At 37.2% G+C, this 18,869-nt stretch overlaps 1 protein-coding gene across 9 annotated transcripts in view; it reads left to right on the forward strand.

Annotated features, from left to right (window-relative positions):
- The window catches only part of ARAP2 (ArfGAP with RhoGAP domain, ankyrin repeat and PH domain 2), a 235,134-nt gene that overhangs the window by 110,412 nt on the left and 105,853 nt on the right, over positions 1-18,869 (forward strand). For 8 of the 9 annotated variants that reach the window (XM_062213241.1, XM_062213242.1, XM_062213243.1 and 5 more), the window contains exons 20-25: positions 37-249; positions 4,176-4,281; positions 8,776-8,923; positions 10,661-10,729; positions 13,548-13,622; positions 17,938-18,055. In XM_062213241.1, coding sequence (XP_062069225.1) covers positions 37-249; positions 4,176-4,281; positions 8,776-8,923; positions 10,661-10,729; positions 13,548-13,622; positions 17,938-18,055 — 729 coding nt within the window. The remainder of the gene's footprint in view (positions 1-36; positions 250-4,175; positions 4,282-8,775; positions 8,924-10,660; positions 10,730-13,547; positions 13,623-17,937; positions 18,056-18,869) is intronic. The other variant, XM_062213240.1, reaches the window with a different exon arrangement.

Raw genomic sequence — 18,869 nt, forward strand, 5'->3', positions numbered from 1 at the left:
AATTTAAACATTTTCGTGTAACTCTTTTAAACAAAGGTTTAGGATGCAAATATATCTATCAAAAGAATGGTGATCCTTTGCACACAAGTGAGCTCTTGGAAAATTTCAAAAAGGATGCAAGAAGCTTTAAATTGAGGGCTGGAAAGCATCAACTTGAAGATGTGACGAGTGTGTTGAAATGTTTTCTTTCTGACATCGATGATGCACTGCTTGCCAAGGAGCTCTATCCATACTGGATCTCTGCTTTAGGTAATGCACAGAATATGCAACATAATAAATGCTTGACTTACAATGGAATGCTTAGATTTGTTTAGTCTGTGGTATCTGGAAATTTGAACATAAAGGCAAGAGCAGAAATAGTGCAATTATCAGTAGCTGTTTGTATCTTCCTCAAAAGAAATGTATGATACTTGGTAAAGAGTATATTCTACACTTAGTTTTCAATAGATTTCGTAGTGCTTACTTTACTTTAAAGTATTGTATTCAAGTTCATATATGCTATCTTTTATTGAAAATAAAATCAAGCATTTAAAGCAATACTCATAGGATTTTTACATGTTACTCCTTTTTCTTCTTTATTTTCCTTAAGTTTCCATTTTATGACATAAAGAACTATGGTATTTGAGAGATTATTTAAGAAATGACCCTAGAAAAATATTTTTTTAAATAACTGTGTCTCAGTGATTTCAGTAAAACATAGTTTTACATACAACAATGCCTTTTATTGAAACATAATAAAAACTGAAATGCAGGTATTTCCTTTAATGTTGTATGTCCAATTTTTAGTTATACTTGTGATTTATATGTCATTTATTATTATCAAACATACTCATCTGTCTGTATCTTCAAAATGATTATTTTAAATCTTCAGTTTTTCACAGTTTTCTTTTAATTAAACTGTAATTTCTAAATTGTTTCTCTCTTATACATTAACTTCAAGATTTTTGGAAAAATGGCTTTTTAACTACTTGATATTTCTCTGTAGAGAAATAAAGTTTTTACTGATGGTATTGCTTTAATCTAAAATATAGCACATATATTTGAATTGTGAATTGATGCCACAAATCAAACACAGCATGAAAATTATTGCAAGAATGGCCCATGTTATGGGAAGTGGGATACACAGCAAACTCATAGAATGGTAGATGCCCTAAACAGCACTCTGGCCTTAGAATTAGCCCTTAAGGCATTCGAATCCAGCTAAAAAGCCCGTGAGAGTTTCTTAGACTTGGAAAACCAAGACACTGTGGAAAAAAAAAATGGCCTAAATGAAAGACCTCTGTGAGTGAGATCCCAGTGGAAAGAAGGGGCCATCAAAGAACGAGGTACCTTTCTCTGAAGGGAGGAGAGAACTTTCATTTTGATTATGGCCTTGTCTAAATAATGTCGGAATTTATGAACTCAGGAGGCTTCCATAGCCTTGGCAGCTCATGACAAGAGCCTCAGGTGATTACTGACATCATAAATAAGAGTGTCAGTTGTTAAACAACAATGGGAGTCACTGTACACTTACTCCCAATGTAGGATCTCTGTCCTTAATGTGTTGTACTATGCGAATTAATGGTAAAACTAGTACTCAAACAGTACTTTATACTTTGTGTGTCTGTGTGGGTGCAAACTATTGAAATCTTTACTTAGTAGATACTAAGTTGATCTTCTGTATATAAAGATAATTGAGACTGAATCTTGAAGAATGAGATGGGAGAGGGAGTGGGAGATGGGATGATTGTGGGTGGGAGGGAGGTTATGGGGGTAAACGCTGCTATAATCCAAAAGTTGTACTTTGGAAATTTATATTTATTAAATAAAAGTTTAAATAAAAAAGAATGGCCCATGTTAGTGTCAGCACAAAGAGAGTAGTTTTGAATTTAGAATAAAGCTTTCATTATTTACCTAATTCATAAATCTTTTATTTGCTCCCCATATTTCTCAAACCAATAGGGTTAACTATAATCACAAGAAAAGTTGATTGTGTAGTTTTCTGGGATATAAAACATGGAATTAGATAAATACATTTCTTTAAGCCCAGTTCTCTTGCAGCCTTCATTTTTGTTTTAAGATTTTATTCTACTTTATAACTTTGAAGTTATTTATAGTATTTCTATTTTACAAAGGCTTACAATGTCTTTTTATTGTAAAATCGGTTATCAAAACTATGTGACAAATATGTTTTTTGTTAAAGTTGTCAAACATAGTGACAAAGAAGGCTCTCTGGTATCAGTCTGCCAGGAGGAGGTAGTCTGCAAGTGGTCGGCCTATGTCAGAAGGGAATGTGTTCACCTTTCACTTGGATCTGAATTCTTTGTGAATTTTTGTGGAGAGGCCTTTGAATACTGGGTCAAATAGCCTTTAAGTCCTTTGCTTTCACGTCCAAAATAGCTCAGCCACATTTCAGAAGTGGCCCATGTAGGATCTGACAAGGATAAACCACAACTACCTGGGTTGACCTCGCAGAAGACCTCTGTGGCGTCCCCTGAGTCTGAGGCTGAGAATGCCTTGCAGGGGCATGCTCCTAATTATATGATGTCCTGTCTCCCTCCTAAGCTAGATTATCTAACTCAGTGCCTGATCCCATGAATCATTGTATTTTCTATGACCTGAACTCTTTCCTAAGCTTATCTTTATTTTAAAATGCTAGTTTATTCTTATGAGGTACGTAAAATATCCTATACCAGTATAACTTACTATTATAGGAGCTGTAGTAGTATTAATTTTACTGAATGCATGCAGTTAACCCCTATAGATAGAAACTGAATAACACAAGGGTTAACGTTTGGATTATACTAGGGATGATTAATTTTCAATAGAGTCTTTTACTGTAATGTTGAGTATTTCCTCTTTTTGCTTTTCGAGAATCATCTACTAGGGCTCTTCAGTCAATATAACTGTGTTTACTTGTATAAATCTCATGTGCAGGCTAAATCAGCACATAAAAGATGTCACTTGCAGTTTTGAATAGGATTGTCCTTGAAAAATGAGTCACAGAGTTTCTTAGATCCCCTGGGATTCTAATGCCTATTACAGGTGACTATGTACTTTTAAAGAATCATCATTGTGCTACTGCCTCTATGTGAGGAATAGGTATGGCTAAGTGGGAAATGAAAAAGCGTTGTCTCTAAATGTAGTTGGGAATTAAGAAGGAATGTATGAGTGCAGTGCCCTTGAGTTACATAGCCAGTGTAAGCTGTTTCTTTGAAAAGTGATCTTTTATTTCCCCTGTTAGCTGATTAGACTAAACCACTAGTATGCATCTCTTGAGTCTAGACTAGGGGTGGGAAACCTTTTTTCTGCCAAGGGCCACTTGGATTTTATAACTTCATTTGCAGGCCATACAGAATTATCAACTTAACGCTTAGCCTGCTGTAGATTTATTGAATTTCAAGTCCCTTGGCAGGCCCAGATGAGATGATTTTGTGAGGCCTTCCCTACTCCTGGATTCTAGGCCTTTGGATTTCCTGTCTACAGAATCTCTAAGCTTTTGACGTCTTAGGTTTAGGAGTTTCGAAGGTAATTTCTTTTCATGCTCCTCTCTATGAACCAACCAATTTCTGCTCAAGACAGAGGCAGAGAGTCCATCCTTCTCTGTGTCTGGACCATAATAGTCAGACTTGTGTACAACTTTATCCATTGTGCCCTCCTCATTTCCAATGATTTGTAGGTACCAGGACTGGTAAAAGGTCGTTTATTTACATCAGAGGGGTAATGCACAGTTCGTAGCTCTGGGATGGGTCATAGCTTGGTAAAGTTTTTAAAATTTCATCAGAAAAAAAGATTAGAATTCATATACAAATAATGAAACCTCTCCATAGCCACAGATAAAATACTTTTGGATTATTACTCCTCTTTGTACTACAGTTTGAGAAATTAATTGAATGTAACAGTCCATAAGGTAGAAGATAAAAAAGCCCCACCCACCCTCACATTTTGAGTGTTTTATTTTAAACTACAAAGTATTGTAAGAATTAAAGCAGTTAACTGTGGAATGTTTATGTAAATAAATGCTTTTCCAGAATTATGCATGATTAGAAGTTTGAGTGCTTTTCTACTGAAACCTGGTTGTATCATTTATTAAAATATATGAGTGACTGTTGTTTTAAAACTGTGTAATGGCTAATTTATATATAACATAGATAATCAATTTAGGACTAAACACTTTTTTTTAATTTCCCTGCCAGATACACAGGATGACAAGGAAAGAATTAAAAAGTATGGAGCATTTATACGTACTCTCCCAGGGGTCAACCAAGCAACATTGGCAGCTATAATTGAACACCTTTACAGGTGAGTAGATATATGAACTTTTCTAGACATTTCAAATCTGGCACTCCATAGGTCATTTCTTAAGTTTAAAGTAATGTACCTAGCCTTTTCCATTCAACTATGAATTTTTCACCATATCTTAAGAACTATCACATTATCCTTTCTGTAACTTAATATAATTAAGTAACATCTGCAAATAAATAGCACTGAAAAATTTCTTAAATGAAATAAACAGTGATATATATTTCTTCCTCAAATGTATACAGCACTAGCCAAGAACCTTTTTTTTTTTTTTTTTAAAGGCAGAGTGGATAGTGAGAGAGAGAGAGAGACAGAGAGAAAGGTCTTCCTTTTTGCCATTGGTTCACCCTCCAATGGCCGCTGCGGCCAGCGCATCGTGCTGATCCGAAGCCAGGAGCCAGGTGCTTCTCCTGGTCTCCCAAGCGGGTGCAGGGCCCAAGGACTTGGGCCATCCTCCACTGCCTTCCCGGGCCATAGCAGAGAGCTGGCCTGGAAGAGGGGCAACTGGGATAGAATCCGGTGCCCCAACCGGGACTAGAACCCGGTGTGCCGGTGCCGCAAGGCGGAGAATTAGCCTGTTAAGCCATGGCGCCGGCCTTGCCAAGAATCTTAAAACTCCTGAATGCCAGTTCAAGTCCCAGATCTGGTTTCAATTCAGCATTATGCTAATTCTCTGTTTCCCTATGTTCTGGAACTCCTAAGACCCATATATTTGGTCATTTGATATTATCCCATAAATCTCAGATATTGATTTTAATTTTTTTAATTTCTTCTTTTTTTTCTTTCTTTTCCAAAGATTTATCTTTTGGCTTGGATATTCTTTCTTCTGCTTCACCAAGTCTGTTTTTAAGGCTTTCCATTGTATTTTTTATTTTACATACTGAATTCTTCATTTCTAATATTTCAGTTTGATTTCCCTTAAAAAATGTCAAGCTCATGGGAAAATTTTTCCTCCATGTCATGTATAGATTTCTTTAACTCATGAATTTGCTTCTGAGTAATCTTATGATTAGTCTTTTGAATTCCTTTTCAGGCATTTCATTAGTCTCTTCATCTTCACATTCTGTTTTCCTTTGAGGGAGTCATGTTGTCTTCCTTATTCTCATTTCTTGAATTTAGGCATTTGTGGAAGTAAATGTTGGTTTTCTCCTAATGGATTTTATCTTTGAACTATGCCTCTGTGGCTTAGTGGAATTAGTCTGCTCTTTCTGTGAATACCCAGAGGCATGTGCTGGGTATGTCCTGGGAGCTCTAGTCAGTGCTGCAGTGTGGGGTGACGATTTATGGTGACACCCAAGTTGGGCATGGTAGAGCTCCTCTGTTGTTAGCAGGGGTAGAGTCTGATCACCTCTACTGGCATAATCACACCTTCACCTCCTCTCTTCCAAGGTGACCAATGCCTGGGTTTAGCCCACAGTGGGTGCAATACTCATCTGGGCTGCCACATGAACTGCACAAAGGATCTGTGCAGTCCTCAGTTTGAGCATGGATTCCACTGCAGTGACCCACCTCGGGCCATCAAAGAACTCTGTTTCTCTGGCCCTGCACACAATCATTGCCCAGAGACCCAGCTACTCCCTGCACCCTGTCAACTCTATGGAACAAAAGAGTTCCAAAAATGTCAGTATATAAGTTCCCCAAAGTCACGTGGTACAGAGGGTCTGCCCTGTCCTGCCAGCCTGTCTTGTATACAGAGAAAGCAAAGACATTACCAGAGCCAGCTGCCTATGGATGTTCTGCCTTGAGCCCTGGAGCCTGTGTTGTGTTGAGTGGCTGTGGAAAACCTCACAGTCCTACGTGGATGCCCAGCCCCATGTCAACCCTCCCAGCCAGATTCAAAGTCAGTGGGGAAAGTGTATTTTCTCTCCAGTAAAATCCCTGGATCACACACTGTGTAAGAGTTGCCACAACTACTACTGGTGTCAAAAATGGAACTTTCTGCTGGTGCTAGGTGCCCTTGAGGGGCAATGGGGAGAAAGAAATGTGCTTTTTTCCCCTCTGGGTCAGGGTGATACCCTTCCCTGGAGTAGAGCTCCAGGCTGGATTCAAAGACAGTGTGGTCCACAAAGCTCTCTCTCAGCAGTATCATAAGAGGCATGGGCTGTTGCAGTGTGCTCTCACCTTGCCCGCCATAGCTGGCCTACCCTACAGCTGTTTGCTGTGGAGATCATGTGTTGTTTCCAGGCTGGTTGCTGTGCATCTGCACCTTCCCTGTGGGCCATAGCATTCCTCTTCCTTCTGTAGAATTTCCACTGCAAATTTCTCCCCAAACCTCCACTGTTTTTTCCTGCTCTTTCCTCCTCTTTAAAGAAGTACATCTTTTCTCTATTCAGCCATCTTGGAAACCCCCCCACTTGTTTTCTTTTTTTTTCCCTTTCTTTTCCAACAAATACTTCTCATGCATGTAAACTGCATTATTATAAAACCAATTTCCTTATTGTATCATACTAAATAACATCATACTATATAATCCTATCCCTATGCCCATGAGATATTGCTAAACCCTTTAATATAAAAAATTGTGTCATGAAAGAACAGCTTTGTAGGCCATGCAAAACTTTAAGATATAATTCATTTACATGGATGGGGAAACTTTTCTCTGGCGAGGGCCATTTAGATATTTATAACATCATTTGTGGGCCATACAAACTTATCAACTTCAAAATTAGTCTGCTCCAGATTTATTATATTGGATCTCACCTAGGCGGGGATAGACCAAATAATCCTTTGGCCTTATATGGGCCTGGATTTTCTCCACCCTGAATAGTGATAAGAAGTGATTGATTAAATCTGTTTTATAATGATAACCCCTGTGATAGGTTTGGTTGGGAAGAGACAGATAAACTAAGTAGGAAACAGTTTCCTTGGACTTTGAGTGAGAAAGGACTTAGTAGGCTAATTGTGGAATATTTGGGAATGACAACATCTCGGAGCAGAGAAAGGAAGGAAGAAAAGGATCTGTTCGAACTCAGTTCATCCTAGAAATTAAAGAAGCTATGGAAACTAGACAGGTAAGGTAGTACCAAAGGAGAATGACATTATAGAAGGGAGTCTCATGAAACACAGGAATATTTGATAGTGTTGTCAAAAGTTTGAGAAGTTAATTTGGAAAAGGTCAGGTTGATTTAGCATTTAATTCAATCCTTACCCAAGATAAGAGATCACTTACTCTATCAGTAACATCCATTTAATTCCATTCACCAGACATTTATTATGCACTACAATGTGATTAAAGCAATGGTCTCTGTGACATGCTTAGATTCTAGTAACAGAGGCAGGCATGCTGATAAATTTTCTGGATGTTTACAGTCTGGTGTGATAAGATTGCAGAAATGATTTGGGGAGAGAAGTCCGTAGTTGTAGCATCCTCCTCTATTAAGTTCCAATTCCTTTCGCATCTTGTAAATCACATTCACTTGCCCGGCTCTGCTGTGCAATTTAGTGTTTTATTCTGAATTTCTTACATTATCATATATATTACCATCTTGCTTACTTACCTTTTTTTTGTACCAACTGGAATCTATCTATGTTCTATATAGACAAGAGTTCCTAGCTTCACCTCGTTAAATTCCCTTGATGGGATTGGTCTTCTTCATTTAATATGCATTTTAAAAATTTCCAAAAATAACTAAATCAGCAACCAGATAGCTGGTACATATATAGTCAGTGACAAATAGAAACCATTAACAGATACTTCATGTGCATACTTATAGTTCTCATCTAGTGTATTTTTGCTAATGTGACCTTTCCTTTGTTGTAGAGACTGCCATATTTTAAAAAGTCTTTTTGAATTTATTTGTGAGCACTTCAAATGGTCTTGAAGCCCCGAAGATTGTAGTTTACTAATTGGAAGAATTAACATATTTCTTCATATCTGTTCATTGTAAAATATCTACTTGGTTTTATTCAAGGAAACTGTAGTTGTGGTTTTAAATGAAGTCATTTTTTTGAGATATCATGCCCTATTTTTCAGTATCTGTACAAACACATCTTGCCAGGTATTTTTTCTCACCTAATAAGAAGTTTCTGAAATAGGCCAACCGTGAACCTGGAACTTGGGACTGTCTCTAGGTGAATGCCGATCCACCTTACTTGTTTTGTTTCCTCCTTATCTCTGCCCCCTTTCCTCTTCCTTTCTGCTGTGGTTCCTAAGTGAGTTTACGCTACTCTGGGTACACAGATTTATGCATGAATCATACATTGTTTCATTGTCTGGAATTGTGTGGATATGGTCAATCCCTCTGCTAAAGCAGTAGTTGAGCACTGCTTTGTAACTTGTACTGGCATCTTTCTTATCAGTTTTCTCTTAATGTTTGTAATTAGACCATGAGGTACATGGAAAAAAGAACCGTATGATTGTTGTTGTTGTTGTTATTTTTAAAAGACCTTAGTGTCTTTTAAGTCGGAGAAAAATGATAGCAATATTCTGGCTTAGAATTCCATGCAGTTTTCAGATAAAAATGTGTCATAATGAGCTATCTTTTTCTCTTCCAGGGTTCAGAAGTGCTCAGAAATCAATCACATGAATGCCCATAATTTGGCCTTGGCCTTTTCTTCCTGTTTGTTTCAAACTAAAGGACAAACTAGTGAAGAAGTGAATGTAATTGAGGACCTCATTAATAACTATGTCGAAATATTTGAGGTAAATATTTACTTCTTGCATTTGTTAAAGTGGTAATTTCTGTTTGCAAGATGCATATTTTAGGATGTTATTATTCAGGTCTATGAAAATGTATAAATTGGGAAAATAAAGGATAGTTATATTCTCTTTTTTTTGGACATAACTACTTTTTCAGCTATAGCCATTCATTTAAATTTGTTTTATGTAAAGATTTTTTACTCTCTCGAGTCTGTTGAACAGCATAATTTTGTTGATAGGGTTTTGTGTATTTTCTCCTTAGGATTTGTGCACTGTGTATTTCTGCTTACAGAGGTGAAAGTTAGGAATTCAACCAACTCTGAAATAAACCCTAAGATATTAAATTCTGTAGTTGGAAGCATTTTAGGGTTCATCTTAGAATTGTGTTCCCAATTGAAAAGAAATTCTGAAATATCATTCCATAATTTTCTAGTAAGTCATTCTTGTGTTTTTTTTTTTTAAAGATTTATCTGTTTATTCATAAGGCAGAATGACAGAAAGGGAGAGACCAGACAAAGAAAAAGAGAGAGACAGAGAGAGAGAGAGAGAAAGAGAGAGAATCTTTCATTGACTGGTTCACTGCCCAAATGTCCACAACAGCCAGGGGTGGTCCAGTCAGAAGCCAGGAGACACAAGCTTAGTGTGGGTGTCCCACATGAGTGGCAGGGACTCAGGTACGTGAGCCATCGTCTACCTCTCAGTGTACATATTATCAGGAAGCTGGATCAGAAGTGGGGGAGCAGGGACTAGAACAATGCCTACCTGTCTTACCTATTTTAGTTATTTAACTTTTCAGTTTCTCTTATTATAGATAAAAAATTTCATATTTGATAAGAAAATTGATTGAGTAGGAATGATTTCTCAGGTCAGAGAAATAAAAATAAAGGAAATGGGCTGTGCGTCCAGTTTCATCCCGTAACTAGTTCTAGCCTCTCAGTTCTGCCATGTAGCCTTTCTGAGCTTTCCACTAATGAGGCTTAGAAGGCTTCTTGTTTTCCAAAGATAAGAATGCACCAGGTGAAACCACGTGGTGATGTGATATGTTACCATTTGTAGAGTTTGTATATTCTTGTAATAATAATTTTAAGACTCCTTAGCAAAGGGAAAGAAAATATTTCAATAAAACTTCAAAGTTTATATCTTAACTCATATAGTAATGGATGCCAAAGTTGTTGAATTTTTCTTGCTCTTTGATTTCCTCCATTTCTTTCTATATATGTCTACTATTTTTGATCACTAGCAACTTCTTTGCAAGAAACTGATGCTGAGAAAAGAATTACAAAAAAATTATGTGGCTTTACATGCTCTCTTTATTTTTAATTTTTTTACTGTCCCATTATTAAAAACATGGTTATCTTCACAGTATGTTAAATCCAACTTTACAGAATGGTAGAAATTGAATCAGCACTTAATGAAAAATTTGGCTTGAGAAAATGAGTCTTGCACTTTATGAAACCAGGCATCATGCCTTTGCTGGCTTAATCTCCTTAGCAATGGGGTTCAATTGATGAAATCTGCAGCCTGAAGCAGGATCATCAAAAAGTGTTCTAAAGTCTATGAAACTCTATCTTGCTGGCTTTCTCTGTGCCCTAGCCTTGGCAGCCCATGCTGATTAAGATGGCCATTCTCATTTATCTTTAACTTGGTGATATTTAAGTTCCTGAAGAATTACATGAGGATGAGTACCACTGCTCCTTTTATTCTACCTTATTAGAATGTCCCAAATTATATCTTAAACAGGTTAAAGAAGATCAAGTCAAACAAATGGACATAGAGAATAGCTTTATTACCAAGTGGAAAGACACTCAAGTGAGTAGTAATAGTTAGAACTCTAAAGAATTAAACAAAAATTTCTATTGTAAATAAAGACTTTTGGTACATGTATCTTCAAGTTCCCATTTGAAGCAAAATAAAAGTAATGTTGAAAAAGAACTTAGAAAAATAATACTATAACCTGATACACACATGTAAAATATGTTAATATATATTACTGAGAAATAGAGGGAAATAATTTTTAATTTATGATTCAAGATGTGTAATGAACACTACTGAAAGTGCCAGAGGATTTCAAAGGAAGCATTTAAAGCCAAAGAAATATTAAATTGAAAATTCAGACAGCCTAATGATTCTTTCCTTATAATTCTGAAAATTTAAGTTATTTCTTACCTGCTTTTGCTCTGCATGCTCTCAGGTGATTGTATTAATGGGAACATTTCTAATGGGATCTTTGTTAACACCTGCTAATTTTCATCTTAAATGGACTATTCTAAATCCTGTCTTGCTTTCTTCAGGTATGTTACATTGAATCTGTGTGTGCAGGTTGCACTCTGCTTTTCCAGGGTTCCTTGTTTAAAGAATATTCTCTGGAACTTCCTAAGGTTGATCATTAATCATCTGCTAGTAGGTAGAAGTCATACTGGATTCAGGCATCAATGTAAACAATACAAATGGGTCAAACATACCATGTTTACGGAAACATTCAGGTAATGAGGTAAATGCTTCCTTATTAGTTAGATGGTAAATCCTCTTCAGTCCTGAATAATTAGAGGAATCCTTGGCACTCACTCTCCTTCCAAATGAAAAAGTTGAGTGAAGGCTTAGATTCCCTAGTACTAGCACAATGATATTAACTACTTAACAAAGTATTTACTCTATTTGACCCAATTTAATTAATGCAACTTCCAGAGTTTTAGCATTGAAAAATATGGCAGCCTAGAAAATCTCTTAGAGTCTCACTTTTTTTTTTTGGAAGCATTGAAATCATGAAATCAAGGGTTGTGGTAAGCCTGAGAGCATTCTCTAGATTGTAGTTATGCTGTAAGTAGCCTTTTGCATTTCTATCCTTTTTATTCATATTACAATAAAGAACTCAGTCTTGAACACTTTCCAATTCAGTATAAAGTAAAAATAAGAAAATAATGTCTATAAAATTTAGTAATGACAAAAGTAGGAGAGTTTAGAAGAATACATTCTTTTGCTTGAGTTTTTCTCTGATCACTTCAGAAGTCTCCTCTGGAGTGTTTTCCTGACAGTATCTATGTCTTAGCTGTGTTTGAATTTCCTAGCTGTTCATCTCTTTGGCTTCACTCTATGAGTTCTTTGTGTTTGCTTTTTTAATTTTTAAAATGCATCCTTCCTGGAGAGTTGTTTATGCAAACATAAATGAAAAGCAAAAATGTCAAGTGTATCTTTTCTGTCCTAGAAATTCAATGTAGCATCAGAAGTAAAACACAAAAATACAAAAAAATTAAAAATAAGCTTTTCTAAGCCCATAGAACCAAAAAAAATTAAGAATACTTCTTCAGAGGACATCTTTAAAATGTTACCACCCTTCAATTATACTCATTAAATTTTATACTGAGGCAGATTTAACTTCAGAATAATAGCTTCTCCATTATGGTCCTTTTTTAAAAAAAAATAGGATGATGTTTATTATTTCCAAGTGGTTACATATAACTTACATGCACTTTGGAAAAAAGATACTCAATAGTTTTCATAGATTTCTTTGGGCTCTTTGTAAACTCTCTTTATTTTATGGTGTTAGTCAACATTGTGATACTTATGCTTTTTATTTTCTGTTTTGTATCTTCCTCACTTAATCTGTCTTCTGAGATATAATAATGATCGAAGTAATTGTAACGTAGTCCTTGGCCAAAGATAACTAAAATAAAACTTACGTTTATTGTCTGTCCGATTCTTTCACTTCATTTTCTTTTTTCTTTAATCATTTATTTATTTATTTATTTTGACAGGCAGAGTAGACACAGAGAGAGACAGAGAGAAAGGTCTTCCTTTTTGCTGTTGGTTCACCCTCCAATGGCCACCGTGGCCGGCTCGCTGAGGCCAGCGCACCACGCTGATCTGAAGCCAGGAGCCAGGTGCTTCTCCTGGTCTCCCATGGGGTGCAGGGCCCAAGCACTTGGGCCATCCTCCACTGCACTCCCGGACCATTGCAGAGAGCTGGCCTGAAAGTGGGGCAACCGGGATAGAATCCGGGGCCCAACCGGGACTAGAACCCAGTGTGCCGGCGCCACAGGTGGAGGATTAGCCTAGCGAACCGCAGCGCTGGCTCATTTTATTTTTTCTTACCACATTTACTTTCTCTATTTGTAGTTTTAATACAACACTGAACAAATTTATACTTCAATTTTAAATTTTTGTATATATCTTGTTTTAAAAATTTGTTAAGTCCTTTTTCCTTTGTTTTTGATTCTGCACATACTAGAATTTAGAACAGAATTACATATGATTCATTTTCACTCTCCATTTTGTTTATCCTGTTAACATACATAGTGATGGCTCTTATATCTTCTCTTGTCAATGTCAGCATATTTCATTGTATCCACTGAAATAATATTCATTATTTCAGTAAGAATTTAAGGATATTAGATTCTTATGAGATAAAAATATCACATCGTGATTGTTGTTGATTATAACACATTGTGTAGATTCCTTGTTCATAACCATATCTGGAAATGAGTACATCATATTTGTGAACAGGAGATTGAGCTAATTTCATTGGCATATGGTATTGCAAAATGTGACTAGGACTTCACAGCTGTCTTAAGTGTCCTATGTGTGTTTTTGCAATGTCCTGATATGTGCCATCTTTACATCTGCTTTGTAGGTTTCCCAGGCTGGAGATTTGCTAATTGAAGTGTATGTAGAAAGGAAGGAACCTGACTGTAGTATTATAATCCGGGTAAGTCCTAAAGATGGATAAACTAGTGCTGTAGGAAATCGTAAGTGCTAGCATTAATGTAAATATGGTAAGTTCCCCCACATTTCCTGTGCTTTATGTTACCTCTCCAGTTCAACAAATTATTGACGACAAGATTCATTTTCTGTACCAGTCCCTGTGAAAATTCTGTGTTTGAGTCATTTGGGAAAGTACATGTTTTATGCTTTAGGTTACAGTTGGGATTTTTATACAGGTTTTGGAAAATAACTTGAGAATAAATTCTTGCTCCTTCCCTTCCAAGCTTCTTAACCTTAGGCAGGTTATTATCCTGTCTAAACCTCAATCTTCTCACCTATAGAAATAGGAAAAGTTATAGGTCTCACATCCTCACATTCATGTGAGGACTCAATATGATAATACATGTGAAGCTTAGCAAATGGTTCTTCAGTGACTACTTATAAGTAACTATTACTCTAAGTGCTGTTATTGTTAATTATCTTGTTACTTGTATTTTTAGTCATCTAGTTTACTTGAATATTAGATAATTTTTTTCTTCCTTGAGATTGTTAATCATTTGTGCTGAATTAGAGTAGATCTTTGTCGTGCTACTATATTCAGTAATGGTCTGTCTTAGATATGGAGGCAGTGATCTTACTTCTCTTTATGAGGAGCAGACATTCTGCCGTGTATCTAAAATTAGCTTCTTATGTTTTGAAAGCCCAAGATTGGGGCTGGCGCTGTGGTGTAGTGGGCGAAGGTGCCATCTGTGGTGCCAGCATCCCACATGGGCAGGTTCTAGTCCCTGCCGCTCTACTTCTGTTCTGTCACCCTGCGACTGCAGCTGGGAAGGCAGCAGAGGATGGCCCAGGTCCTTGGGCCCCTGTACCCACATGGGAGACCTAGAAGAAGTTCCTGGCGCCTGGCTCCTGGCTTCTGCCAGGCCAAGCCCTGGTTGTTTTGGCCATCTGTGGAGTGAGCTAGTGAATGGAAGATCTTTCTGTCTGTCTCTCTCCCTCTCCCTCTCTCTCTCTGTAATTCTGACTTTCAAATAAATAAAATAAATCTTAAAAGAAAGTGCAAAATTAAACAGTACAGCATTAGATATTTCCAGACTTCTGTTAGACTTCTCGGAATTGTTAGGTTAACTCATTTCTAAAGATTGTGTGCTACGACTCTGTAGCATGAGCTCCCTGCCCCAGAACATGGAGGCAAAATTCTACCGTAGGATTTTTCCTCATGAGGCATTTGCCTTGCCACTCCTTGGTCCTATTGTATTTCTTAATCTGAGTTTGCAATATACATCGTAAGGGACATGAGAAACTAGTATAGATCAATCAGTACAAGTCCATCAGTAGTGCTAGAAGAGATATTTAAAGGACATGACTGAAATCTATCTAGACATCAACTTCTTCACAGCACATTTTAATTTTACTTGTAAAGTCATAACAAATTAATACAGTGCACAAAAATTTTCATTTTAAGTTACTCAGAAAAGACTGTCCAGTTTCATCTAAAACAACTTCACATTCTTTGGCTACCTAAAAACAACATAGCAATAAGCACTAACATTTGCCCTACTGCTTAAGACCTTGAAAAGCCCTTTAGTTATATTCAGGTCTGCTAATCCTTACCTCAGGCTGTGGAGGTGGATGCAACAAATGACATCCCCTTTACAGGAATTCAAATTGGGAATTAAAACAACAATTAAGAGCAGAATACAAACATGGCTCATCATACTACAGAACTAATTTCTTTTCTTTTTCATTTTCAATTATCTTTATATACAGAAAATCCATTTAGTATGTATTAAGTAAAGATTCCAACAGTTTGCACCCACACAGAAACACAAAGTGTAAAGTACTGTTTGAGTATTAGTTATAGCATTAATTCACATTGTACAACACATTAAGAACAGAGATCTTACATGGGGAGTAAGTGCACAGTGACGCCTGTTGTTGACTTAACAGTTGACACACTTGTTTATGGCATCAGTAATCATCCTAGGTTCTAGTCATGAGTTACCAAGGCTATGGAAGCCTTTTGAGTTCGCCAATTCAGATCTTATTTAGATGAGGTCAAAGTGGAAGTGGAAGTTCTCTCCTCCCTTCAGAGAAAGGTACTTGCTTCTTTGATGGCCCGTTTTTTGTTTGTGTGTGTGTGTTTTTTTTTTGTTTGTTTGTTTTTTTGTTTTTTTTTGCCCGGCAGAGTTAGACAATGAGAGAGAGAGACAGAGAGAAAGGAGAGCAAGGTCTTCCTTTTTCCGTTGGTTCACCTCCCAAATGGCCGCTACAGCCGGAGTGCTGCGCTGATCCGGAGCCAGGAGCCAGGTGCTTCCTCCTGGTCTCCCATGTGGGTGCAAGGCCCAAGGACTTGGGCCATCCTCCACTGCTTTCCTGGGCCACAGCAGAGAGCTGGACTGGAAGAGGAGCAACGGGGTCAGAACCAGCGCCCCAACCTGGGACTAGGGTCCGGAGTGCCGGCGCCATAGATGGAGGATTAGCGCCGGCCTGATGGCCTGTTCTTTCCACTGGGATCTCACTCACAGAGATCTTTCATTTAGTTGTGTTTTTTTTTTTTTTTTTTTTTTTTGCCAGAGTGTCTTGGCTTTCCATGCCTAAAATACTCTGATGGGCTTGTCAGCCAGATCCAAATGCCTTAAAGACTGATTGCAGAACTAATTTCATTATATTAATCTGTGTTTTCCTTAGAGTAAAGATTTCCTAAATGTGGAGTCCAGGAGGTCTAAAGGTGGGATTTGGATCTTTCCTAGGGCAAAGTGGATGAAGTTTGTTCTTCCTACTTGAAATTAGGGCACACTCTGCTTCCTGTTTCTCCAATTTAGTTTCTTAGTGATTTACTCTTTTTTATTTCCTCTCAAAAAAGGCTATATCTTTTAAAAGATTGTAAGTTTATATAGAACAACATTATTAAAATAATTCAACTCTTGTTTATATTGCTTAAAGCTCTCTGCTTTGGGGTTTTTCTAAATGGAAAACAGTGGACTTCATTGTATAATTAATATATCCCTCAAAGCACTGAATTTTATGCAGTATAAAAGTCAGACAGCATGGGAGTCACCTGCAGTGAAATGCCTCTTTGTTTTTATGTGGGTGATAGGCTGTGCGCAATACTGAGCAGGGGCACTAGTAATGAGTGACTGCCTCATCTAAGCAATGTTTATAGGGGAACACTTTCATTGAAAATGCACAAACTTAAGTTTCACTAGCAATACTGTAGGGCTTAAAACATCTGTTTGTTTTGTGTGTGTGTGTGTCTCTGTGTTAATTTTTTTTTAATATAAAGAGAAGAGATTTTATGCATTCCATTGGTACAGTTCCAAGAAGACAACCACACCTTTCTCATTTCTCTACTTCCCCTCCCCCCTCTCTCCCTCCTCTTTCTTCATTGGTTTTTGCAAAGACAGCATTTTAATTCACCCTATATTCACAGGCTAAATTCTCCACTAAGCATAATATTCAACAAGTAAAAAGTAAAGAGACCGCAGTTCCACAGGAGTATTAACAAGAGCTAAAATGACAGTCATATCTCAGAGTGACCATTTCAGTCTTATACATTTGTTTGTATTCTTTATTAGCTGCCACATATCAGAAAACGCATTATGACAAATGGCTAATTGAAGAAAACCATCTTGATTTTGGCCAGCATGCACTTAAGATTGAAAATAAAAGAGAAAACAAAGCAAAAAAAAAAAAATCCCCTAAGTCTAAAGAAGTAACATGCTTATACAGGCCCCAGGCTCTGGAACTCTTGTAGAGATGGGCTCCAGGCTGGCACCACACACTCTGCCCTATGCCCTGAAATCCTGGCTCCAGCATACCTGGGGACCCCACCATCTGTCACTTGGCATTTCAAGGCAACCATGAACTACCAGAACCGTGGGACTTCTTGGCATGACAGACAGGAGTCAGTGGGCTGTGTGCAATTTAGGGCCTCATCTGAATAAACCAAGCCACTCTGCACACTTGATTACAGAGGTGGAAAGTAACAAGATTTACTGGATTCATTGTCTGATAAGGTCTTTCTGTATGTGATTAGAAATATTCTTCCCTTCTGGTCTAATTGCTCACTAAGTGAGAAAAAAAGTCTTATGAGTGTATCTATATGATAGTATCTCCTTGACATACACCAGCTTGAATTGCAGATTATGGAGATTTGAACACGCTATTTTCTCTGTTTGCTTAGAAAAATTATGTTTAACCATACTGAGAAGAGACTTAAGAGATAATAAGATAGTGGATGGAGAATATTATTACCCTAGAATAAGGCTACCACCATGTCTGACATACCTTTTAAAAAAATATTGATTCTCTTATAGATATCTCCTGTGATGGAAGCAGAAGAATTGACTAATGATATATTGGCAATAAAAAATATCATCCCTACAAAAAGTGATGTTTGGGCCACATTTGAAGTTATTGAAAATGAAGAACTTGGTACGTGATCTTTATGATATAGATTCTTAAATTCCTTCTAGTATGTAGAAATTTTTTGTGACAAGTCATTAATATTTTCTGTTTTTCTAAAAAGAAATACCTCATTATGAATGACAAATGATCCCTATAATAAGTTAATAATTCCCACTTATTTCATGTTGATATTCAAGAGTAATTCAGAGAGTTCATGGAAATGTAGCATTAAATGATAAGTTTAGGGCCATCCTTTTGGCACAGTGGGTTAAGCTACCACTTAGGATACTGGCATCCTATATCCAAGTGCAGTCCTGAGCCTTCAGCTCTTCCACTTCTACCAGCTCCCTGCTAATGTTCCTGGGAAGGTAGCAGAAGCTGACCCAAGTTCTTGAGTCCCTGCCACCCATCTATAGGACCCAAATGGATTTCCTGACTCCCGGATTCAGCCTGGCCCAGCCCTGTCCATTGCAGCCACTTCGAGGAGTGAACCAATGAATTGAAGACCTAACATGCACTGTCACTGTCACTTTCATTCTCTTTTGCACCCTACATCCGTGCTCTGACTTTCAAATACATAGATAAGATAAGTCTTTAAAAATACATTGTTTTTATGGAAACAATTTTGAATCCCATGCATAATTCTCTCATAAGAAGTATTTTTCCATGAACTCTTTAATGACCCCTCATATGCATGGATTTCACAGGCTTTGTACTAAAATAAATCTTTTCATTCCATTTTCCACCCTCCTGTATTACCACTACCTGAGGCTTCCTTCCTATAGTTTTACTCATCAAACTGGTTATGTTCCTGACTATAAATATACGAGGATAATGCCGA

The sequence above is a fragment of the Lepus europaeus genome, chromosome 16 (assembly GCF_033115175.1).
Source record: "Lepus europaeus isolate LE1 chromosome 16, mLepTim1.pri, whole genome shotgun sequence".
In the NCBI taxonomy this organism is placed as follows: domain Eukaryota; kingdom Metazoa; phylum Chordata; class Mammalia; order Lagomorpha; family Leporidae; genus Lepus; species Lepus europaeus.